The 26543-nt window shown below is 48.0% G+C and overlaps 1 protein-coding gene across 3 annotated transcripts in view; it reads left to right on the plus strand.

Annotated features, from left to right (window-relative positions):
* CFAP92 (cilia and flagella associated protein 92 (putative)) overlaps positions 1-26543 on the plus strand; it is a 1690090-nt gene that overhangs the window by 653073 nt on the left and 1010474 nt on the right. For all 3 annotated transcript variants that reach the window (XM_069643961.1, XM_069643959.1, XM_069643958.1), the window contains exon 7: positions 20951-21099. In XM_069643961.1, the coding sequence (XP_069500062.1) occupies positions 20951-21099 (149 nt within the window). The remainder of the gene's footprint in view (positions 1-20950; positions 21100-26543) is intronic.

Raw genomic sequence — 26543 nt, forward strand, 5'->3', positions numbered from 1 at the left:
TGGAATGTATAATGGCTGGAATGTTTGGCTTTGATGGTTTTCCAGTGAACCAGTTATGTTCTGCTGAGTTAGCGGGGAGCTGGGGGTTGCTACGAGTTATCTTGTGAATAAAGCACGAGAGAAATCACTTACCTGGAGTCCACGTACCTTATTTCAGACATGATCAAATTTGATAGAGCAACACTTTCAACTAGACCTGGTGAGTGTACATAGTGATATTAGTGATGTGACCTGTAAGAATTAGAGCCAAGTAAAATGATGTCTTGTGAAGCACGAAAACAGATGTGGTCCAAATAGAAGCTGTTTGGTACAATATGTGGAGTGAACATAAACCGAAATTTCCAGCTAGGTCTCAAGCACAGGTCAAATAATGAGATGGGCCATGAGGAAAGTGGAAATGACAACATACAAAATATATTTTCAATGTATCAATACTTATGACTTCACATTATTGATTTATATTTTACTGAATTGTCTTTGGGCATGCACAAAGATAGTAGGTACAGCTTTTCAAAGTAACCTCTTCCAGTCTGGCGTGGCACTTATTTGTATTTTCTGCAGTCTCGTTTATCTCTGCTGAGAAATATTGACTGCAAAAGCAGGATCAGTTTCCTTGTACTTATTTATTTAGAAATATATATAGCACTCAAAGCCCGAAGGCATCTAGGCGCTCTTCTTGACTGACAACACGCAGAACGAGTTGCAGTGACACATCTGCCAATCCTTTATTGGCACAGCTATCTAGTTCATTCTCCTGAACGCCACATTTGAACAGCTATTGTCATATCAGCGCAAGATCGTTGGTGGAAAAATGTGAAGTACCGCCCGAAGCATCTTTAAATATGTGTTGTTGGGGTATCCCATGACAATGCGAGATAGTGTTTTAATATCAAAATCAAGTTCTGCAATTAAAGGTGCCTTTATATTACACCATGAAGTTGCTTAAAATTATGTAACATAAAAGAGCTCCTTTAATTGAGATTTCAAAGATATTGTTCGGTCATATTGCTTTCCTTGTATACCTCGGCTACCCTATTGGGGTTCCTTTCTTTCTTTTCTGTTCGCTCGGCTTGTCCGAGATGTTTGTATTCATTCATAAAATTATTCAAATAAAAAAACAAGCAAGTGACCATGTGTTTGCGGACAGGGGGCAGATATTTGTGAGACCCTGGGCTTCATTACGAGTGTGGCGTTCCGGAAACAAGGGTGCTGGTAAACTTACCAGCCCCCTGTTTCCGGACTGCCACACTACGAGTTTGCCTGTCCAGGACATCGTGCCCGGCAGGTCTGAGCCGCCGAGCGCAGCAACCCGGTAGTCAGACTTTTCACGGAAGCACCGGCACCGTTGGCAACAGTGCCGATGCTTCCGTCTGCCCACTCCCATACAGTCCTAAGGCACTCTAACTTCCTGCACTGCTAGGACTTGTAATGTCCTGGTGGCACCGGGAAGTCAGGCGCCAGATTCAGTGTTACAGGGTTACAATGGGTCTTAATGAGGCCCACTGTGTCTGCAGGGCTGGATATCTGAATGCTGTATTCCTTTTGACATATACATGTTGGGGTGAGTTGGGTGCTGTTGGCACTTGATCTAAAATGTGAACACCCATACATGATGGGACTTCTTGCTTTACTCAATTAGCAAGTACTTTTGTGTGGAGTGGTATATTTGCAAAGTTATCAAAAACGTAGGCAGGCACAGGACATTTGATCCATTACGTATTTCTTTTAAAACTTTATTAACTACAAAACGGACAGATCGCATGACAGTGACATAGGAGGATGCATACAATTAGCAACATTAAACAGTGCTCTGCCAAAGTTAAACATTTTTCTTTAAGTTATTTAGTTTTTATGACAATAAAAGAATTAAAATATGCAAACCTGCTCTGCACTTAGTGTGACTCATTGAGATGGAAAATATAAGCAGCAAGCATCAAATCTGGTACAAACCTACTTTTTGAAACTCTCACATGCACTTCTGCAATGTAATCATTGAAGCTATTTATCATCAACCAGAATTGTAGGGGAACTGGGCAACTCAAGATAAAGAATGAAGTCAAATATTTATCTTTTTGTAGTGTCCGTTAGTTGCGTAAATTACGTTCTTTAGGAATTCATCCACCTGATCTTCACTTTCTTGGGCTGCCTCGTTGCTATGAAACATATTGAAAAGAGCACAAATATGCGGTGCATCTTCTCAGGCTTGTATAGTAAATTCCCCCCATAGAAATGCAGACACTGAAAGTGACTTCAATGCATTTTTAATTGCATTCCTGATGCAGGTTTGAACAGCATTATATCTTAGTTTGGCTTTAGATTGAGGTCACAAAAGAAGAGTTAACTATGGTTTTAAAGTGTAGGCGCTGTCGCCTCGAAACAAGTAAAGGTAACTTAGTTAAACATCTGAATATCCTCGTCGGGCTCAAATTAAAGTGTTCCTTTAAGAAGCGTATTTTACTTAGAACACAGGCCCAGTAACCAAGATTGCTCACAATGCAAAGGCTGCATAGGTTTGGGGCTACTACTGCTACTTAGGATGAATGTGTTGTGTGAAGATCCCAGGAATTTAGCAATGCATTAGGTGATGATTAGCTCAGCAGGGCAAATCATTTGTTAATTGAACCGTTAATTGAATAGTACATTTGTACTGTTCCAGTAAATGTGTTAACAAGCATAGGGCGTCATTATGCTCCCATGAGTGCAGGTTATTGCCCCAAGTACATTAGGAAAGTAATTTAAAGAGTTGATACCAGTTTTACCGCATTTATGGCTATGACAAATGTGTGAAGGATATGTACTCCATATGTTTTGAAAAAACATCCAGCACAGGAAGTCTAGCTGAGAAATTCTTGCATAAACAACAACTGTACCTTGAATCGACCCACTTGCATGAAAGTGAATGGCATGCAGCAACTTCACACGTGGTGGTATAGCTGTACAAATGAGGATGACCAGGTTTAGCTTGTCTTTAACTGAGCTTAGAAGATCCACAATAGTGTGTTGAAAATGTATACAGCTAGCGCCTGACATACTGAATGGTTCAACGCTTTGGCAGTATATACACTGTGGCATGTTTTTCTTAGAAAAAGGTGTATGGTCATGGTCCACGGTTGGCATTCACTTACCTATTGCTTCCTTTGTTTAGTTAATATGGTCAGGAGCTACAGCCAAAGCCATTGTATCTGAATTCCAGTGCTGATGACAGTGAATGTCCCTGACCGCTGCTGACGCACCAGCCGACAAGTTACTTTTTTGAGAGGGCAAAGGGAATTGGGGACCCTGGTCAATCTGTGGCAGGAAACCTATCAGTGTGCTAGAGCCTGTCTGGCCCCAGAGCTGGATAGAGAGAGTTGGGAAGACCACAGACACTGCCTGTTCTACCTGTGCCTGACTGCAGTTGTCAAGTACCACTTATAATGACCACTTCTCCAGCATGGGGTCTGGCATGGATTCGCATGCTCATGAATATTCCCTGTCGTCAAGCCGGGAATCCTCGGTAAAGAAAAAATCAGTATCAGTTTCGTTTCTGATCTGTCTTTCTCAGTAGTAACCAATCACTGGTCTCTGGGTCATACTGCCCCCAGCCAATGACTGCCCTCTCCCTAAGCCCCGCCTCTAGCTGCCATCTTCAGATTTTTACCGCACGCTCAAGTGTTGGGAGTCCTCGTGTTTAGCTCTCGAGCTTTTGCTGCGTTTTCGCACTTTTTCAAAGAGAATTTCTCATTTTTCGGTCAAATAGAGCCTCAAGCTCCATCGTCTCTACATCCGATTAACGGGGATCTGTGTCAGATTTTTCTATGCCCCTCAAGGATGAAGATTTCGTCGAGTTACGCTTCTTGGAGGATTCCAGAAGTTTCTGTGGCCTACCCGAACATGGCCCAGGAGAAAGGAAGCTCGACGCCCGGAAAGCTGTTCAGGGTTTGCCCTGGATGCCAGCTGCAGAATGTGTTCAAGGAGGACGAGCACTCGAAATGTGTCTACTGCCTTCATGAGGACAAAACACACGTGGAGAAGGACTGTGCGTTTTGCAGGAACATGTCGGTACGGACCATGAAGGACCGACACCTTCGTCCCTCCAACTGGCTGGAAGGATAGAGCCCGTCCGGTGAGAAGAAGTCCGAGCGGTCTTCTAAGTCCTGTGAGGGCGCCCTGGCGACGGGGGCCCAACAGGAGGCAAAGCACCTCGAGTCCACGGGCACCGGGAGCGCCGAAACGGTCGGGCTCTTCGGCTGCCAGGTAGGGCACGCCTTCCCTGGCACCATCAACCACGAGCCAACGCTCTGGTTCGGGGAAGAGGAAATCCGAGAACCCGGGTAAGCTTCTGGCGAGGCCCCGGTCGATCTCGAAGGATTCAGCCGAAGGGGAGCGAAGCAGTGACCTTCCCCCCAAGGTGAAGGCCTGAAGCACGCCCAAGGTGGTGAAGGCCTTGATTCACCGACCAAGGCCTCTATCGAGGAAGTCGCGGCGGCGGCCCTGGCACAGCCTGTGGAGGCTACACCAGTGGAGGCGACCTCGGGGCCCAGAGTCTCCCTGCCTCCGCGGAGGGAAGCCTCTTTCAGACCCATCGAAAAGACCCCTGTGAAGACCCCGGCTGAAAAAGAGGGGGGGGCAGTGGCCATTGTGGACACGGACACAGCATCTGAGGAGGAGCTGGTAGAAGTCTTAGAGGGCCTCGACGAGGGCGCCGAAGAGGCCTGTCCCCACGGGAGGGACCACGAGGTGACGAGAGTGACGGCGGCACCGGCGAGGGTCCTAGTCACCCGTCGCTTCCGGAGCCACAGGATAACTCGGCGGCCATTTTGTTGGCGATCCAATCCTTATGTTCGGAGATAAGGACGAGATTGCCCTTACCACCGACGGAGGATCCGGAACCAGGCTCGACGGAGGAGCCGGAGCTGGAGCCAGGCCCGGCAGGAAGCCAGCCGAACAAAAGAAGACGGATCCATCCAGCCCCGCCTTTTCAGCCCTTGCGGCCTGCTCAGCCTTTACCCACGTCCCCCGTCCCTGGGGATGACACGGGAATGGACACGGCCACGACGGGTACCGACAACGACGGCGCTGACGATGGGACGGCGCTCCCATCGACCCCAGCCCGGGCCTCCCCGCCCGACGAGAATGGATCTTTCCATGCACTGATCGCCAGGGCATCCGAGCTTGTTCAGCTCTGCCCCGAAGAGAACAAGGAAGATTTCCTTTACCAATGGCACGAGGCCAAGAGGAAGACAGTCCTCGCCGTGCCTCTACTGGATGACATCTGGGACGAGGGTCTCACCCTTCTCAAGAACCCATCTACGATGCCTGCCAAGAGAGATCGGTACGAGAAGAAGTACCGGGTCCCCGACGCAGCCCCTTTGTGCCTTAGGGCACAACCGACCCTGACTCGGTCGTCTCAGCGGCAGCCAAGAAGAAAGCAGGGTTGGGGGGTTTAGGCATCGGCCTCAACGTCAACTTCCCCGCCGGACGGCGAAGGAAAGAAGCTGGACGCAATGGGACGACGAGTTATCACATCAGCTGCAACAACGATTAAGGCGGCCAAGGCCCTCGCGATCGTGGCCCGCTACGACAGGGAGTTATGGTACAAGATCGCCCCCCTGCTGGACTTCCTGCCGGATGACAAGAGGGGAGGCCCTGGAGATCTTGCAAGAAGGCGAAGTGGCGTCGGACCACGCCATTACGGTGGCAACGGACATTGCTGACACCGGTTTCCGCCAGCTAGGCAACAGCGGTTGCCTTAGACGACGAGGGTGTCTCAAGGCGACGGATTTCCACCAGGACATACAAGCCAAGGTTTTGGACATGCCGTTCGACGGGAAAAATCTGTTTGGGAAAACAGTGGATGAGTCCCTCCAAGCCATCAAGGCGGACACGGAGACAGCTAAGGCCCTAGACGTTCTCCGGCAACGAAGGCCATCCTTTCGGAGCACCAGAGGCAAGCAGGGTGCCTCCAAGGGATTCTGCGGTGGCTCCTCTACGTACCGCCAAGCGGCCTGCTCTTCGTTGCAGGAATCCTATAGAGGACGAGGCAAGTCGGGTGGGCCCCGCCGTCGTCGCCAGGGAGGCCAAGGTGGCAAGGCGTCCTCCAAGCAAGATTGAACCGACAGCGGTGTCGGGCCCCCACCGAAGCACCCCGGTGGTAGTCCGGCTGGCGAAGTTCGTCAGCGCGTGGGAGTCCATCTCCACCAACCATTGGGTGCTGGATGCCCTGGCCCAGGGGCACGCCCTCAAATTTCTAAAGTCCCCCCACATTCCACCCGTGTCCAGGAAGGAAAATCACGTCCCTCAACTGCTATTGGAGGTAAGGGCGATGCTCAAAAAAGGTGCCATCGAGCTTGTCCCGAAGAGGCTCCAGGGCTCCGGAGTATACTCAAGGTACTTCCTCGTAAAAAAGAAGACGGGAGGATGGCGTCCCATCCTGGACCTGTGACGACTGAACAAGTACATCAAGGCACAGAAGTTCCGGATGGTCACCCTCCAGCACGTGCTGGGACAGCTGGAGGAGGGCGATTTCCTGTCGTCGTTGGATTTGGAGGATGCGTACTTCCACATCCCCATTCTAAAAGGACACCGAAAGTTCCCCAGGTTCGTGGTCCAAGGACGGCACTACCAGTTCAAGGCCCTCCCGTTCGGATTGAAGTCGGCACCCAGGGTGTTCACCAAGCGCCTCGCACCGGTGGCGGCGCGGCTGCACCTGCAGGGGATCCACGTCTACCCCTACCACGACGACTGGCTCATCCGAGCTCGCCGTAGATCTCACAGCAGAGACCGTCCAGCTGTTCACGGACCTGGGATTCTCCATCAACTTTCCCAAATCCCACCTGGTCCCGTCGCAAGTCGCACTGTTTCTGGGAGCCAAGCTCGACACAGTGGAGGAAAGGACGAAAGCCATCGTGGGCAAGGTGCAGTGTCTGCTGGCCACGGACATGGCCAGGGTGAGATCCATCAAGTCCCTCCTCGGGATGATGTCCTCCTGCATATATCTTGTGCACCTGTGCAGGCTTCGGATGCGCCCTCTTCAAGAGTTCCTCGATGCCCGCTGGATCCAAGCGACGGGCAGCTTTGAGGACAGGATCCCGTACAACAAGACCTTCCGACGAGCGATCCGGTGGTGGGGCACCCGCACTCATCTGACGGCGGGCACAGACTTTCAGACCCCATCCCACCAGATAACGGTGATGACAGATGCCTCCCTGGAAGGGTGGGGAGCGCACACCGGAGAATTTCACGCGAGAGGCCTTTGGCTCCTGGAGGAGAAGACGCTCCACATCAACATCCCGGAGCTCCGTGCAGTGTTCTGGGCCCTCGGGTCCTTTCTCCCGTCCCTCAAGGGCAAGGTGGTGAGAATCTTCACCGAAAACACCACCACAATGTTTTACATCCGGAAGCAGGGAGGAACCAGATCCCCAGCCCTCTCCAAGGAAGCCCAGGATCTGTGGCTTTGGGCCGTCTCCCAAGGGATGTTTCTGGTGCCCTTTCATCTGGCAGGGATAAAGAACACCATCGCCGACTCACTCAGCAGGGAGCTGCGCTCGTGCCACGAGTGGGAACTATGTCGGGATCAAGTGGATCGACTCTTCCGACGATGGGGAAAACCGCAGATCGACCTGTTCGCGACGGCGACAAACTCCAAGTGCCAGAGGATCGCCAGCAGGTTTCCCCAAACGAGGAGCATGGGCAATGCTTTCTCGTTCCCCTGGGACGGCCTGTTCCTATATGCGTTCCCTCCGTTGCCGTTGTTGCTCCGACTCGTCAACCAGCTCAAGAGGTCCCGGTGCAGGATGATCCTCGTCGCACCGGCGTGGCCGAGGCAGATCTGGTTTCTGGATCTTCTGGACTTGTCAGCGTCCCCACCAGTCAAGCTGCCGACGGACGCGGATCTTCTCTCCAGAGGCCTCTCGCGTGAAATTCTCCGGTGTGCGCTCCAGAGAAGGAGGCGCCATACTTCATCACGACCCGGAGTAGCTGAACTTGCAGGCCTGGCTCCTGCAGCACTAGAGTTTGGAAGGTACGATATCCCGGCTGACTGCAGAGAGGTCCTTGCAAAGGCCAGGGCGTCCTCAACTCTCAAGTGCTACGGACATAAGAGGAAGAGGTTCTCTGTCTGTCTGGTGCCGTGCACAGAAGATTAACCCTCTACGGATTACGGCCCCTCAAGTGCTCCCGTACCTACTGTCGCTGGCCAAGGCTGGGCTGGCTCACGCCTCCATCAAGATACATCTGGCTGCGAAACTCCTGATACACCAGAACCACGGGACGGGTGTCCTTGTGGTCCGATCGCCTGGTGAAGGAATTTATGAAGGGACTGTTCCGATCGTTCCCGCTGGTGAAGGCCCCTGCCCTGGCGTGGGAGCTCAACGTGGTGCTGACCAGGCTCAGGGGGGGCGCCATTCGAGCCCCTGCATTTGGCACCGTTGAAGTTCCTGTCGTGGAAGACTGCGTTTCTTGTGGCCAACACCTCCGCACGACGAGTGGGAGAGATCCAGGCCCTATCCTGCAAGCCTCCATACTTGACTTTTCACGACACAAGGGTGGTGCTGAGGACGCACCTCTCTTTTATGCCCAAGGTGCCGTCGGACTTCCACCTCAACTAGCCCTTGGTGCTACCAGTTTTCTTCCTGTCGCCTTCGTCAACGGCCGAGAGGTCTTTGCACTCGCTGCATGTGGCTAGAGCGCTGAAGTTCTACGTGGACCGCACAAAGAGTTTTCGGAAGACATCACAGCTATTTGTGAACTTTGGACCTGTGAATCAAGGGAAGGCTCTCTCGAAGGCTTCCATTTCCAGATGGCTCTCCGGCTGCATCATACACTGTCATTGGTTGGCAAACCGACCGTTGCCTGGCCGTCCGAGAGCCCATTCGACCAGAGCTATCGCTGCTACCACGGCGTTCTTGTCTAGTGTGCCCCTGCTGGACATCTGCAGGGCTGCTACATGGAGGTCGACGCACACCTTCACGAGATTCTACTGCGTCGACCGGGATTCCAGGGAGGAGTCCAGGGTCGGCCAAGCGGTGCTGCGCAACCTGTTCGCCTAAGGTGAGCCTGGTGAGGAGGTAATAATTGCTTAATGTTGAGTTTTTGATGTAATGCGTAATGTTGAGCCTTTGCCACCTCCCGTTGGTTGTGCATGTGTGTACTGCTATGTATTCTTATATTCATGAGCATGTGAATCCATGCCAGACCCCATGCTGGAGAAGGAACAAGTTACTTACCTGTAACTGTTGTTCTCCAGCATGGGTCTGGCATGGATTCACATGCGAACCCTCCCTCCTACCCCTCTGCGGCTCTTCACTTGGTCATACTGCTACTTTGCATGCTACCAAATCTGAAGATGGCTGCCAGAGGCGGGGCTTAGGGAGAGGGCAGTCATTGGCTGGGGGTAGTATGACCCAGAGACCAGTGATCGGTTACTACTGAGAAAGACAGATCAGAAACGAAACTGATACTGATTTTTTCTTTACCTAGGATTCCCGGCCTGACGACGGGGAATATTCATGAGCATGTGAATCCATGCCAGACCCATGCTGGAGAACAACAGTTACAGGTATGTAACTTGTTCCATTCCCACCATTTACAGTTCTGGCCAGTGTTTTCCCACTTCTTGTGTAGGACTTTATAGCCCGTGGCCCTACGGGGTCCCAGCTAGTTGGGCAACATTCTGGCCCTCTGAGGAAACGCACAGGAAAGAAAGACACAGACACCAGTGTAATAATAAAACGTTTTTATTGAAGTGCAGTGAGAGTTTGTTTATTTGTTATGTGTGTGTATTTTGGAGGAATCCATCCAGACTACCACGGGGCTGGATGGAATGTTAAAAGTAAAAGACGGAACAATAGAAAACAACTCCCCTGCCAAAAAATGGGCTGGGCAGGGGAGAGAAGAGAATCCAGAAGGATTTTAAAAAGGACAGTTGAAAAAGACAGTCACCCTAGAAGAGGAGGGGAACAGGCCCCATGTGTCTTCTCTGGAGCAAGGCCCAGTCATCAGCAGCTTTGCACCTCAGAAGCAGCCCTGCATCCACACATTCAGAGCCAGCACCTCAGGACATACCTCAGGCTACTTGGTAGGTTTGGCTGGCTGCCGCAGTCACCCCATTGTAACATGGTGTTGTATGTTGCTACATGTTGTGAGTCTATATATGTACTGGGTACACTTAATGTTATGTAGGTTAAATGTTAAGTAGGGGGAGGTAAGAAGTTGGGTTGTTAGGGGGTATGTTAAGTAAGGTGAATGGTAAGTCGGTAGAATGTTTATATGGTCATACTCTTACGTCCCGTCCCCTTTTCTCCATACTGCATTTGCGTCCCTCGCTAGGGACGGGAGACAGAACCTTTTTCACCATGAAACACCTTCTCCTTTAAATTTAGAGGCGTGCTGGGCCATGGCCCTGGGAGCATGCGCCCCTGACTCCGCACACTGGCGCCCTCCCCCAGTCCCCTTTTCTGCATCGACTGGAATGGGCATATTTCACCAACACTCTTGGGTTTGGCTTCGGCCATGTAATACCACGCGCTCGTCCCCAGAGATCATCTTCTGTCTTTTTTGTCTTTTATCAATCAGGTACTCTGTCCTCTGGTGCCACGCTCCTACCCGGCGCATGTCGATTTCAGCAGGTGTCCAGCCTGCGAGAGGCTCTTCCCTACATCAGACCCCCATGCTCTTTGCCTCCGCTGCCTTGGCCCCCACCACGGATGTGAGGGTTGTACCACGTGCGATGCACTTTCTGCATGTGCCCTGAAGAACAGACTAGCCAGGTGGAGGGAGCTCTTCGAGAAGTTGCCTCCAGAGGACATGAAGGACTTTCAGACATAAGTCAAGGCCCAAGGGAGGGCCGCTCTTTTCCAGTGCACCCCGCAATGGCGACTCCTTTCAAAGGAAACGCCTTGATGGGATGAACCTCTCAAGTTCTCACGCCAGCACGAGGACCGAGGCTAATTCAGCTACCGGCCATCAGGCCGAGGGTTTTTTAGATCCTTCCGGAAACAGTGTTGAGGGACCGCAAGGTTCTTTTACCGGGTGTACACCCGAGGGGCTATGCCCTTGTACCGGCAACATGTCCGAGAGGGCGCCTGCAAACAGCACTGCTGGCGATACTGCCGAGGGCGACACGCCTACCAGGCCTCGGCCTGAGGTGCAGAGTAGGTTGCATGCTCCATTGCCAAGAGTCCTGGAGGAGGCTGAGCCCAGTGAGCCAAGCACCACGACTTCGGCTCGTGGCATGCAGCACGTCAAGATGGCCACTCATCCGATACCATCCCTGAGGAAAGGAGCAGGTGGGAGAATGAGTTACAAGGTGGGACTGGTGTCAACCAGGTATGTGGCCTACAGTTTATCCATCAGCATTGCAGGGCAGGTTTTCCCCGCAACCAGCTAGCGAGAGAACACACCGGCCCCGGCAGCCGCCCGCTACCCCGTCAACATCAGCTGCCACCCCACCGGCCTGCGAGGACAGGTTCTTTGAAAAAGTTCCTCACGCTCATGAGATCTCCTAAGATGGGGTCCATCCTTGGGGATCTGTTCAGGGATATGGTCCCTCCAGCCCCTCCGCCTGCGACTATTGTCATTCCTCCTATGGCTCCAGTGCTGCAGGCCCCGGTGCAGCCCATGCTGCCCATGCTGGTCCCTCCGATTCCGGCTCCCATGCCTCCCACAGTTCAGGCGGTTCCATACCAGCCTCCGCTGCAGCCTCCGGTTTCCACATCTCAGCCCTCGGCGCCCAGCACTCCTCCACCCGCTACGGTCCACCCGCTACGGTCCATCCGGACACCCTGGTGGAGACAGATGAGGCAGAAGACCCGGACAGACCATCGTCAGCCAAGGCCTTCCACGAACGACTCGTAGGTCTGGAGGAGTACTTGGGCCTTCCTCAACCCGAAGTCGAACAACCGGAGGTGTGGGTACTGGCCCAGGTCCTCACTCTATGCCCTGTGCCTAGAACGGGGATTCCGATGCTAAAGGATGTTGTCGCCTTCGCCAAGAAGGGGTGGCTCAAATACCACTCGGCCCAACCTGTCAATCGGTGCCTGGATGTCAAGTATAGACAAATGAAGGGGGATCCACTCTTGCTGTTGGCCCATCCTCAACTGCACTCTTCAGTAATTGCTGAGGCAAACCTCAGTCGTCCTCGGCCACCTTGTCCTCGGCGCTGCTAGTCAAGGAAGAGATGATCTTGGAGGCGTACGGAAGCTTTATTCCAATGTTTCACTGCATCTTCGTCAATCCAACACGCATGCCAGGAAATATCCGACTTCCTTCCGAAATATCTGGTGCAGAGCCAGTCACGATTCAAGACGGGACTGGCAGAGGCAGAAATGGTGGCACAAGACATCATGAAGTCCACCATGGCCCACATTGACACCTCTGGCTGGACTATAATCATCGGCACAGACATGAGAAGGACTGCCTGGCTTCGGGCTACTAAATTCAACCCAGACTTCTGGGAACACATATTGGACCTTCCATTCGAGGGTGCAAACCTCTTTCACTCCACCACTGTTGAGGAGCTAGATAAAAAGAAAAAAATCCAAATTGCAAAGTCTTTATCCTTACGAAGGCCACGACCAAGGCGTACACCCAGCCACATCAACGCTCCGACAAAGGGCGGGCGTTCGGAGTGTTTGCGGCTTCCAACAAGGGAGGTCCAGGCAGCCCGACCGCTCACCGAGCCAACACCGGCGCAAACAGAAGGGGGGGGGGAGTAAGGGCTTTTTTCACACACTCCCCTCCCCCTCCTCCACATCAGCCTCTGAGAGAAAGAAGGCATGACGAGTCCCTTCAGGTCCACGTGTCTCCGGTGGGGGGGCAGGCTTGCCCTTCATGCATATTGTCAGAAGTTTGCAGACTCCTGGATCCTCTCTGTAGTATCCACAGGGTACGGCTTACCGATCCCTCCCTCTCCTCGCTCCTCCCCTGTACTCGCACAAATTGGGACAGCAACTCTGTCGGCAGAAATTTGGTCACTCGTCGAGAGCCAGGCAGTGGAAGAAGTCCCAGTCTCCCAGCGAGGATTGGGCTTCTACTCCAGGATTTTCACCATACAAAAGAAGAGCCAGGTTGGCCTGTGAGTTGTGCTGGACCTCTCCACACTCAACCTCTCCCTCCCTCTTCAAAAATTGAAGATGGATACGCCGGCAATCATAGCAGAGACATTGGGCAAGGGAGACTGGATGTGCTCCTGGATATGAAGGACGCTTATCTACACGTCCCGATTTGGAAGCCGCATTGCTCCTTTCTGCGATTCAGGATCATGGGCTGCCATTTCCAATACAAGGTGCTGCCCTTCGGCCTCAACTCAGCACCCAGAATATTTACCAAACTCATGAATACAGTGGCAGACCTCGTCAGGGCCAAGGGCCATCACATCTACCCGTACCTGGACGACTGGCACGTCAGGGCGAGATCTCCAGAGGTGGTTCACCACACTTCCTCCGCCCTTATGAGTACACTACACAAACTGGGATTTTCGCTCAACCTCAAGAAGTCTCAGCTGCAGCCTACGCAGAGACTGACCTTCCTGGGCCTCATCTGGGACACAAGCTCCGAGAGTGTTCCCTTCAGAGGACAAAATCACTGCCATCAAGAGAGCCACTACTCACTCCCTCACCCGAGAAGTGGCATCAGCCTGGTGGTACCAACATCTTTTAGGTATCATGGCAGCGGTCCTACTGCCCGTACACCACACGAGACTCAAGATGAGAAGATTACAGCTGCACTTCGCAGCCTCATGGAATTAGGAGAGGGGCTCCCAAGAGCAGCTTGTCAACATTGCTCATTATCTCCACTCGGACTTCACAAGGTCGTCCAGGGAGTGCAACCTGCAGATGAGCAAGTTCTTTCGGCAGCCAACCTTGCAGGTCACAATCACTACGGACTCCTCCCTAGAGGGCTGGGGCGCCACTCTGGACAGCCACAGCGTCCATGGAGTCTGGACCTGGCAGGAGCAGGAGTCTCATATCAACTGGCTGGAGCTGAAGGCCACCTGGCTAGCTCTCAAAGCTTTCCTTCCACTCATTGGGGGCAAGGTCGTCCTTGTCCAGACCAACAACTCCTCCAGCATGTACTATGTCAACAAGCCGGGGGGGAGGGGGGTGTTCCAGGTCTCCTTCACTGTGCAGCCTAGCGGTCAACATCTGGGAATGGGCCCTGGAGAACAACATCTCACAGCCTTCCGGGGGAGTCCAACTTGGAGGCGGACGGGCTCAGCAGACTGAGAGCGGACAATTGCGAGTGGCAATTGAACGATCAGGTGCTGCTCGAGATCTTCAGCAGATGGGTGCATCCTCAAGTGGATATTTTTGCCTCCTGGGATAACAGGACGTGCCAGCGGTTCACTTCCTGGCAGGGCCCTGGCTCCCTGGGTGACGCATTGCAGATACAGTGGAACAGCATGACAGCGTATGCCTTCCCTCCACACCCCTGGTCCACAGGGTGATCTGCAAGACAAAGGAATCTTGTCACCTCACCATCATTCTAATAGCTCTGTGGTTGCTGGCTAGGCTGTGGTTCTCTGAGCTTCTCAGCCTCTTGGACAGGCCTCCCATTCACCTTCCAATGGGCCCAGCTCATCTTCTGGCGCAGCAGGGGGGCAGGGTAATCCACCTCGCCCCACAGAAATTAGCCCTTGCGGCGTGGTTCCAGAGCAGGTCATGCTGAAGCACCTGAGCCTATCTAACCTAGAAATCATTCAGGGTGCTAGGAGCAAGGCTACCAGGAGCCAGTACAAGAGTAAATGGACTAGGTTCTGTCACTGGGCAGACTCTAAGGAGATCGACTCCCTTACGTGCATGCTGGATGATGGGCTCTCCTTCTCAGTACATCTTGCTCACTTGGGCGTGCAGGTGGACACACATGCCACACCTATTTGGCATCCATAGGGGCCTACAGAAATTCGGAGGAGGAGGAGGTCTTCTCCTGTTCCAACCTGATAGTCAAGAGACCTTTGGCGGGCCTCTCCAGGCTCTACCGCCCATCAAAAAACCACAGCCCATGTGGAACCTCAATGTAGTGCTGGTCACCTTGGTGCACAAGCCCTACGAGCCAATGGCTTCTGCGGACATCAGGCTGGTCACCATTAAGACAGCTCTGTCAGTGGGCCTCCCCTCTGCTCGCAGAGTCAGCGAGATCCAGGCTCTGGTGGCCTCAGAACCCTATATGACTTTTTACAAGGATAAGGTGGTCCCGAGGACACACCCCGCGTTCCTACCTAAGGTACCCTCTGCTTTTCATCTAAACAAGGAATTCTTACCTACGTTTTTTGCTGACCCTATAGGCGAGGCTCAGAGTGTCTTGGACTGTCTCGATGTAAGGCGTGCTCTGAAATTCTATCTGGACAGGACCAAGGGCTTCTGCAAGTCAGACGCACGGTTTGACACCTTTGGGGGTGGGGGGGGTCAAGGCCCGGGTATCAGGCATCCAAGGCCTCTATAGCACGGTGGATGGTTTCAGCCATCGAGGAGGCCTAAGAGGGGCAGCACAAGCTAACATGCACATCCATGCTGTCAGAGCCAAGGCCACAGCCATTGCATTCCAATGGCAGGTTCCATGGCAGGTCGTCAGCAGGGCGGCCACCTGTGCCACCCCTTCCGGCTTTCTGTAAGCTTTACTGTTTGGACGCTGGCTGTAAGTCAGACGCGGCTTTCGGACAAGCGGTTCTAAGGAATATGTTTTCTTAAGGAGGGCCTCCTCTCCACCCTGGGGCTACATTCAGTTGCAATTGCTCATGCAGTATGGAGGAAGGGGGATGGGACATAAGAGTAATGAATAGTTACTCACCGTAGTGACTAACGTACTCTTAGACCATAGTCCTCTTCCTGCATATGTCCCACCATCCTCCCCCTAATAATAATGGTGTCATTAGGCAATGTTAAATATTGTCAATGCGTCAATGGGGACTGAGGAGTGGCGGCGGTGGGCGGAGTCAGGGGAGCGCATGCTCCCAGGGCCGCACCCCTGTGCTCCTCTAAATTTAAAGAGGAAGAAGGTTTTTTTCTGGTGAAAAAAGGTTTCGTCTCCCGTCCCTAGCGAGCAACGCCCATGCAATATGGAGGAAAGGGTACTATAGACTAAGAGTACGTTAGTCACTACGGTGAGTAACTATTAATTTATACTAATCAAGGGGTAGAGGGAGGTACTCTGGCGTGAGGTAGTGGGATGGGTTGGCGGCCTGCCTGAGGCCACCTAGCAAGATGGGACCACACACAGAGGCCATCCTCTGACCTTACTCTCCCTGTTGTACCTGAGTTTAGGAAGGGGATTGGTTGCATCAAGATCATCCTTAGGGTCTCTGAGAACCCTCCAAGGAAGGGTGAGATGATGTAGCGGTTCCCCGCTTAGATGGAGCTCACTTCAGGGGAATCCTAGGGTCTAGGTTTTAAGAATAAGGGTGTGTTTAATAAAGAGGAGCTTGATGGGGTCTCTATAAAAAAAAATTCACTCTGGTGTCTGTGTCAGTTAGTCATCCAAGAACTCCGGGTGTTGCCCATCTCCTGAATTGGTAACTTTTATTTGCAGGTTGCTCAGCGCCCCACCAGAGCAGCTGGTCTGGGATGGTGGGGTGTTGTCAGTGAGTGAGTTCCTGGCCTGCAGTATTTATAATACTGTGCTCAACCAGGCCAGAAAAAAAACAAGGGCTACAACTCCTTCATCCAAACCCACCCGTGAGACAGGTACTGGCTAACAGGCAGCGAGCGGAACATAACTTGTGGAGGACCAGCAGTCAGGAAATCCATCATGCACTGAAAACAAAATCTGAAATTGGCTTTCCGTGTAGCAGGCCACCATTGCAAAACACTGGCGGACTCGTGTTCTAAAAGGGACGAGACTTAAAGGGTGCTTTGTTTTATCCCCTTGTAACCCATCCCAGGGAGAAAAGCAAAGCAGTAGGTCGCCTGGAAACCAGCTGAGTGGAAGTGGAGGAGGCAAATAAAGGGACACAGGAAGGAAAGTGTGTGTTTTTCGGGTGAGATCAAGCAAGGAGAAGGCGGTCAAAGTGGCCAGATGGAGGAAGCATGGTGCAGCGGAGTTGCGAGGAGGATTACAGTGTAAGTGTGCAAGGTATAAGGTATTGGTTGTCGAGAGAAAGTGGAACATGGGTGTGAGTGTGAGTGTGTGTATGGTGATTGAAGAGAATGACTTAGGGTAATTAATATTTTATAACTCACTTCAACCGTAGACCAGCCTAGAAACCTGGGACCGGAGTTCGAACCTGTGTTGCTGTGTGTTGTCTTGCTTCCAAGACAAACACATTGTCCCTGAGCTATCCTCCCGGCCTCATTAGAGTGAAGTGGTTTAAGTGGAAGCAAATGAGAAAGAGTGAATGAGCGAGCAAAAGGAGGGCGACTGAGTATTGGAGAGAGTATTTTGACAGGAACTGGGGGTATTCGGGAAGGGAGTTGAAACTATTGGGGAGGGGAATGGTGGACATTGTGGGTGAAGAGGAGTGAACTGAAGAGGAGGGAAGAGCGAAGAGGAGTGGAGAGTATGGGTAGGGAGTGGAGGAGTAGACAAGAGAATGAAGAACATTGGAGGGACACAGAGGAAGGGAAGAGAGTAGGAGAAAGATAAAGGAAGGAAATATCATCAGGGCAAGGAGTACGAAAGTATGAGCGGTAGAGTGAGACATCGGTGACTGGAAGGCACCACTTCTTAAGATCATTCTTCTAGTGGGACCCCAGGTTAGGATCCAGCTAGAAGACTATGGAGGGAGTAGGAGAGATAAGGTGGTTACCATTAGGCCCTCACCACTAGCCAGTCAGATCATAGATAGTAGGGTTATCAATCTCTAGGGACCATCTTGATAATTAGGGAAGTTTGGGCACGGGTGTTGAAAGTAAACGCACGTGAAGACTAGAGAGAGGGCTGATTACAGATGTTATCTTGTGCCTGAGCTGCATTGTTGACTTTATTTGGAAATCTCAAACACTGGGATTTTGGCCACTGCCATTTGGAAATCTCATTAGTCCCCAATGCTCCCCCCACCTAACCAGTAGTATAAAGCTCCTAATTTGAATAGTAACTACACAGAAGCATCATAGTATCTGGCGCTGTTGCACTTTATCTGCAAGATCAAGTTGCACTCCATTTTGTATCCTTTATTTATATGTTGGTTTTGTCAGTGCTTATCCTTTAACAGAACTTCAGTGCAAGAAACTGATATAAATCAAGTGGATGAAGGCACAATAATTTGGACATGTTTATTACAACAATAGGACAGTTACACAGGCAATAAAGCCATTAACTGTTAACAGGCTGATAAAAGTCCAAAGATTGATGTTTCTGTCTGATGGAGCTAGCTTAAAGAGATCCTAGGAGGACCTGTATAAGGCAGGAAGGAGCAGGTAGTGGCTTTGGAATGGTCATGGAGATTAACATGCCTGTGGGCAGCCAATGGGTGGATAAATAACACCCACAAGCTGTGCATCCCTCCCCTCGTGTCATCTCCATCCAGCTGTACTCCAATGCAATAATTGTGACTTGTAGCCTGGTCATTTTGAAGAATTGTCTAGTCGATAGGAACACTTTGGGTGAAATGTCTATATAATGCCCTCTCCCATGTAGCTCTGCATAGGCGACACACGCACACACACACTCACACTCTCTCTCTGTCTCACTCTCTGTCTTACTCTTGAACAGACCAGTTCGACAAATCAGTTGGACTCTTTCGGTTCCTGCCATTCTCTCACACCCACACAGACAGATTCTTTCAAACTCTCAGGCCAATAATCACATGCTTTGGGTCATCCTGGCTGGGACTCATTAGAAGTACGAATTCCAGACAGGCTGCTTTTTTCTAAACATGGCCTGTTGTGAATGCTGCATGCACTTATGACGCATTGACAGGGAGAGACAGGAAGAGGTTGGAGGTGACTGGCGGGGAACCAAGAGGTAAGGAGTACCGTGGGAGGCGGTAGGGTTTCCTATGGGTTAGCGAACAGAAGACGGGGAGAAGGGGTCAGGGTACACAGGAGGAAATGAGAAGGGCCTTGCGGGAGATCGGGGGCTGAAAGGTGGTGGCTATGAAGGTGTCCCCCGGACAGGAAGAGGGTCTCAGGGATGTGGGGTTGAATTGGGCTTAATTCTCTGCCGTGCCAAACTGGACCCAGGAAAAACGGTCTCAGAAAAAGTGGCCTGTGTGAAATTATTATGGAACCTCTCTCAACATGGCATCCCTTCTTTTACAAAGTGCATCTGAAACTAAGTATAATCAAAGTTCCTCGAAAAGGGCTATACCTTTCCTCTGAGACAGAAGGATAGTCATGCTGGAGCTTAAAGAAATACTCTTGGGTCAACATATTGGAAAATATGTATTTTTGCCTAGAAAGAAAAAACAACCTACGAGGCTAACATATTATTTACTGACAATCGTATGGTTGATGTGTGAGTAATTAAAAATAGGGTGATTATTAAGAAATGTATATTATCTTTTTCCCTGGTTTGTTATGGAGACCATAAGATAACAATTTATTGTAATTGAGGGCCAAGAGTGAATGCCATCCAAATAATGATTTACTTTTCTGGTCTTCCATGGCAAACTGTGGAGTGTTATAATACAATTGACAACTAAAGTACACCTTTGCGTGATGCTCCAATCTGAATCCTCAAATAGCCTTTTGATCATCTTCATGAGACTCAACAGGCTAAATATTTAAGGGTTTTTTTTGTGTTTTTTTTTTTAGCAATGTTCTGAAATGTTTTGATTCTAATGTTGCACAAGAATAAAAATGAAACACGTGCATCTGAAATGACAGGCCCGGATTGGACTGTTTCATCAATTTAAATTGAATGACAAGATAATTCTTTGTTTGTGTAGATCATAAGAAGCGTTTATTTGGGTATGTAGTTCATTATTTTCATGGAAAGAGAATACATTTGTATTAGAACTAAATAGTGAAATATTTGCACCTGTGACTGATTCATAATTTACCTTTCCTGAATGCAAAGAATTGTGGATCATTTCCCTTACACTTGAACATTGGGGCTTAAACATGATAGGCAAACTAAACCACAAATTATTCTAGGATTACCTCATTGGATGCCGATCAGAAAGGAAAAAAAAGTCAGGCAGTCCAAGGATGTCTTTCCTATCTTAGGCTGTTATATTAGGTTTGCAATAGGTAACCTGATTTAAATGTCCTTTAGCACAAGCTATGTGCCTTGGACCAGATATTGGGGTTTTTTAGGATATGGAAGGTGTGTCCTTGCTTGTATGCCATGGATGTCCTGTTTTGCAAAATGTATTTGGCTGTACAACTATTCTACAGTCCTGATATCTTTGAAAATGTACTATTATTCATCATGACATCATACTTCTCTTGTTTGTTGCACCAATGAGAATTGTTTCAATTAGTTGATGTCACATACATAATTGTTTAATTTAATGATTTAAAATGAATACCAAATAGATTTCTTCATGGGTGTCAGTACTAACTGCAACCTATACAATTATGTTTCTGCATTAACAGATCTTATACGTTCTAAGGAGTCATTTTTTTAAGTACATGAATGCACTGTTTTTTAACATTACCTTATTTTAATGTTCTTTTTTTTTTACTGGTACTTTATGAAGTTCTGAGCTTTCTTTCTACGACAGTTTGCCATTGTCTCTTCCTTGGCAAGTACTATTAATAATACTACTTGGCAAAGTCCTGCCCCGAGAAAAGGATCTGATGATGATGATGATGAAAGAACTTATACTCTGTATTGTAAAACTTTTTGATTAAACAATAAAAAAAAATAAAAACATAAAAAAAAAATAATAATACTTCTAAGAAGGGGCAGAAATCTGTCAGCATATAATACCATGACATCTTGTTCTCATGGACCAGTTGTTTAATTGGATCACTTGATGGGTGATTATTTCCTTGCTAATTGAGTGGTGTTTAACGAACACTGCTTGTGATGTGCTGTTAATCACGTTACGTTCTTAATTGTTTTTATGTAAATCTCTTTTTCTTAATAGATCCATAAGCCACATTGGTAATTTACCAACTTTACCTACTGATGCTGGTAAACCTGATGAAAAGGTTTTAGAAGGAGGATCAGCAAATAAGCACAAATCCGATGTGTGGAAATCTGAATCTCAAAAAACGTCATATTTGACACCACAAGGTAATTTGTTTTACTTTTTAAATGAATATTGCTATTGTGACCATTAAGGATATACATATTAGTAACTATGTCCACTTGGGAAGTAACTATGTCCACTTGGGAAGATAATAGCTTCAAGTAAACTCCTTTAAAACTAAAGGCAAAATGTCCCTGATATAACAAGCAGGAAACTACTTCTGTCTTTTCACAAAATAGCTTCTGGTTTGCCATCATTATCTCATTCAGAAATATGTTTTTACTGTTTTCTCAAGTATGTTTAAGTGTATTCCACCAAAAGACTGGAACTAGAGGGACCTTTTAGCAAGTATTTATCAATAATCTTTGATAGAGTAAACAGTACTGGGGGTGTCCGGTAATTCTGACCAAAATGGTGATGAACAATATGAGGGATTTAACAGAATGCAGTTTTATCACCCTTTTGTCCTTATTGTATGTCTCTTATCTCAAGTTATGCAAGTTAATAATTTTTCTCTGGCCCTCTGAGTTTACATATGAGTACAGTATTTAGTATTCAGCTGTTATTTATGGTTATTTCCATTGCACACATGCTATCTGATTACCTCTTCTAGGTGCGGAATGGACAGGAAAGAGGCTACAGAAGGCAGTAAATAAAGATGTCTGATTAAAATTAGGTAGCAGTGGGGTCTTTAGGAATTATCAGAAGAGGTTGTAGTTTGTTTTCCTGTTGCAGTTGAGATGGCTGGGGGTTCCATATTGTGTAAGCTTGGACCGCAAGCTGGTAATCGCCTAGAATTTGGCAACCAAGTTGATGTGAAGCACAATGATGGTGTATTGGTGGCCCGTATTTTTGAAGTATAAGAGGATTTTGAATTTGATCTTTGAACCCATGGTTAGGTTGTAGAGTTGAATCAATTTTGGGGTTGCATAGTTGTGACGTTTTAAATTACAGCCTTGCAGCTTTGTACAGTATAGTTACAGTTTGTCAATGGGGGTCTCAGGGTGGTCTGTGTTGAGGGAACTGGTATAGACAAGCCTGGAGAAGATGATGGCTTTAATAAGAGCAGTCCTATCTTAAGTAGAGATATTTGGTGTGATGTTATGAGCCAATTTCAGATGCAGATGCAAGTTTTGACAAGATGATTTAGCTGACTGTGCAGTATGGGCTTCACTTCAAACATCAAAACCTGTGATACAAATTGAATTTTAAGGGGATGGGAGTTGCACTAGTACAAAAGGCCAGAATTAGTACAACAATGAGGAAGCTGAGGTCCAAGGACTAGGATTTGTCTCCAATGAGAGGGAACTTGATATAACTCATCCATTCTTTTAAGGCGATCCTTGGAAGTTATGTCATGGCAAACTCTAAGCACCTGTGAGGTATCATCAGTTTACATGCTGATCTCTGCTTCATCTTTCATTTAAGCATTGAAAAGAAAGTGGGATAGAAAGGAAGCATGAGAGATTCTGATGTCGAGGTTGATTCTGGAAGATGACAAAGGGCCTGGATAGTGCCAAGCCAGCAATACTGAACCAGACATGGAGGTGATTGAGGCTTTGTGAATGGTCAATGGGATAAAATGTTACCGATCGATCCCAAGGTATCAGTTGGACTAGTTGACGTCCTCCAACATGTTCCAGGGCTGATGATGATTATGTAAGTGGTCTTGTATAGCGCCCTATTGCCACTATTGGTGTGCTTGGCTCTGCAAACTAATTGGGTTTGTAGGTGGGACAGTGGTAGAGGAAGATGCAGTTCCTTGTTCCTGTGTGCCAAATCTGTTTTCCACGGTTTTGGTGGAAAAACCTGGGCGTTTGTTATCCATGGGAAGGAGCCCAAGATCTGGTAGGCTACAGTGCTTTGGGTCTGGTAAGCAGCTAATGTGGGAAGAGTGTGATAGGGATAAAGATGAAAGCTTAGTCCTGGTTCGGTTAATGTTAATGTGCTAATGGCTAGGCTGTGGCGACTGTCTGTAGGGGGGAGGGTACATGTGTAGTATAACGTAGTAGGAGATCTTAGAGCAGAGTCGGTTAGTGAGGGGAACAAGCAAAAGAACAACTCCTGACCCTGCACTCCCATCACTGGCCTCTTGCAGACCATGTTCCATTTCACTAGCTCACTGTCAATCCGTCTCTCACTTTCTACCTCGCTCTCACATTGATGCATTGCATCCCGTGTGCAACAAAACAAGCCTCTGCAAGTTGGTAGCTGAAGGGGAAGGGGCAACCTGGAAACTGCACTCATTTAGCATTAGCTACAGCAAAGGGTTATGAGGAGGCAAGAATCTTTGGTTCAGCGAAAGGGCTACTTGAAATTTTGGGCCACAGTCACCCATTTTGCCTTGCTTATCATGCTGGTTGGCAGGCTGATATACTCTTCAAAGCTTACTCTAGCATGCTCAGTTACTGTGCCCAGTGGCTTGCTTGAAATTCTGCCCGTTAATAGCAGGGCTATTTTTCGGCTAAGCAAGAAGGCATTTGTCAGGCATTCAGGGTAAGGACTAGAATCACTGCTCGGCTTCCCCCGAGGGGTATACCCTACTGTCTCCCATAAGCCCTGAAACTCTTCTCAAATAGTCCAAAAATGACATTCCCTTATTTCTCCCAACAGCCACAACTCACCAGGTTTTGAGGTGGCACCAGGTCTGATGCTGCAACCTTTCAGGGGGTCATTCACAATTAAACAAAAGGTGACGTGTGGAGGCCTCAAAAGTGCAGAACCTTTTCTAAAAGACTGAAGACTGGAAAAGAATGGAAACTCGACCTTGAAGGGTCTCTGGCCCTTGCTTTGGTGTCTTTGGAATATTTCCACCGCCACTAAATCATGAAACCAGTGCAAGGATTGTCCGTGCTTTATTAATCCAGAAAATAAGGGATGTCCTTCCAAGTGTAGGGAGGGGCTGTCGGGGATTAGCATATGCACAATATGTGAGCTGTAGGTTCTGTATCATGGTCTAAAACTAGATTGGTAGGAATCTGGGAAATTACTGCCCTCAAACATTTTTTTTTTAAATACAGACATTCATGGAAAAAGCTGTGAGTGGAAATTCTGAAATCTCATGAGAAAGTACCTAAAAATAATAGTGTAGATAGTAGATCTATATAGATTAAAGTAAACGTGAAATAAAAATAAAAACAAACCGCTACCTTGTAAATCCTTTCTTTAAGAAAACCAAATATATATCATAACAAATTAAGTACACTATAATCTAAAAAGAATAAACTCTTCATTGAAGGGTTCTCCTGCAGATATAAATCTACAGTAACAAACCAATTGTGTAAGATTATCAAGAATAAGAGAATTCATCTCACAAGAGACCACGCCCAAATATAGCAAATCAAAGAAACCGATGGCCCTAATCATGCTTAATAAATACAAAACCTTTAGCACCAAAATCAATCCAACTCTTATACAAGCATGATGATGTCACTGCACCATCCACATGAAGGCGCATTGACTGAACCATGTACATGCAGAAGTAACAATATATGCAGCTACATGCATAAACTAAAATAAATATAAATAATAGCTACAAAAAGTTAAACTATAATAGAAATAATCACAAATAAAAGGCAACAAAAGGTAAAAAGTCAATCAACCATGGAACTAATAACTGAATGAAAAAGGGAAGACAAATAATTTAGAGAAACACGGATTGACAATAGATCATGTTGAAGGCATTCAGACGTACAAAAACAAAATGGAACAAATTCAATAATTGAAATCATGACAAGGCCCCAAAACATGAAAGAACCAAATCAACTTAACTCCAGAACATATTATTGACATAACTCGACATAAGAGCCTAATACAAAGGAATGTAATGAAAACCAAACATTATCATGACAACCCTCCTGCTCCAATTATAGTGTTGCTCAAAGGTATAGTGACAGTGCAGTCAAATCAAACTTATGGCAAACACATCAGGTGTTCTTATTGATTAAGGCCATTGGGCCAAATTGATGACATTGACAATACACCCATACGCTAAGCTCCTCATTGTGAAATATGTGAGGCCTCCATTCCAAGGGTGTTGTTTAAACAATTCAATTTGCTGTCCTCAAATCGGTTTTGTAGTTTCTTGACAACCTGCTGATATGGGGAATGTTTGAGATTGAGCAATAGTTGGAAGAGAGCAATGGGTCAAATAAATGAGGGTTTCTTGAGGAACAGCTTGGCTCTTTGTGCTTTAGCTGATGATGGAAAGAACCCTCCTGGAAGAAAATGTTAGGTTGACAATTATGAATAAATTCGGTAGTAAGGGTTCACCTTGTTGGATGAAGATGGGTTAGACGATGGGAGGGTCAGGCTTTTAAGGGAGCTATGGAGTGAACTGCAGTTTTTATGTCTTACGAAGAGATTTCCCTGCTGAAGTTGGAAAACTGTCTAGTGGGAGTAGAGGGGGCAGTTTTTTGGGCAATGTCCAATCATTGGGAAATGGCCTGTTTAAGTCCTCTGATGGATGTGGGAAGACCTTTTGTCAGCTTGATAGTATTGTTTCAATCTTCCCTCTAACTCTAGCACTCTTTGGATGTTAGAAATGTAGGAAATCACTTAGTTTGGGTGTGAGATTGATGCTTTAAGTTTATCTTTGAAGGGGCAGCACACAGTGATCGTGCTTTTCAGAAAAGTATGAGAGCTTTTCCAAGGGTTCTTCTGCTTTTTACTTGTAAGAGTAAATGAGATGTGGCCGGACAGTGTTAGAATACACAGCTGTGGTGAGTTTGGGCCAGGGGCAGATTAGGGTTGACTGCCTTGGTAATGTGGTTTACTGGATTTTAAGAGTGAAAGGTGGGATGAGATCAGATGATGGTCGTACCGGGAGAAGGGCATAGTAGTGATGCCATTATAAGTTGGACCTTTGATGAAGATGGGATCTAGGGAGTGTCCTTTGGCATGAGTGGAGACGCAATAATATGTATGTTTTTATATAGTATTCACTGATTTGATAGTGGCTTCATAAGCGAAACTGAATGGGGAATATCTTGCTCCTTGTTTCGGAAAATACCATAACAGCAGAGAGGGCTGCAAAATATGTTGCAGCCCATTACTAAAGGAGACCTTGCACGTACACAAATGTTGAATTTCCAAGTGCCAATATGAACATTAATGTGCAACTGATTACTCCTCGTTAACATTCAAAACACTTGTTTTTAACTTGTCATGTCAGTAAGGTTGTATTGTACTCTATTGGGTACATAGTTAATGTGCTTAACCCGAGTTCTTAGGAATTCGTTTTTATCTATAATCACACTGTTACAAAATATGAATCAATCCCCACAGATTTGAATGAAATTCAGCCCAAAATAGCCACACATGCTGACAACAGTTTTGTACGCATCTGCAGGCTCACTTGTGCAATTTTAGATAAAAATGAGAGTCCAAGTGTTGCCGAGTTCAATTTCCTGTAGCAGAAAAATGTAAACTGTTCTTTTTTTAAAAAAAAATATTGTTGTTGAAGTTTAAAGTTTAACAATGCGCAACA

The sequence above is a fragment of the Ambystoma mexicanum genome, chromosome 2p, assembly GCF_040938575.1.
Source record: "Ambystoma mexicanum isolate Mex_15411 chromosome 2p, UKY_AmexF1_1, whole genome shotgun sequence".
In the NCBI taxonomy this organism is placed as follows: domain Eukaryota; kingdom Metazoa; phylum Chordata; class Amphibia; order Caudata; family Ambystomatidae; genus Ambystoma; species Ambystoma mexicanum.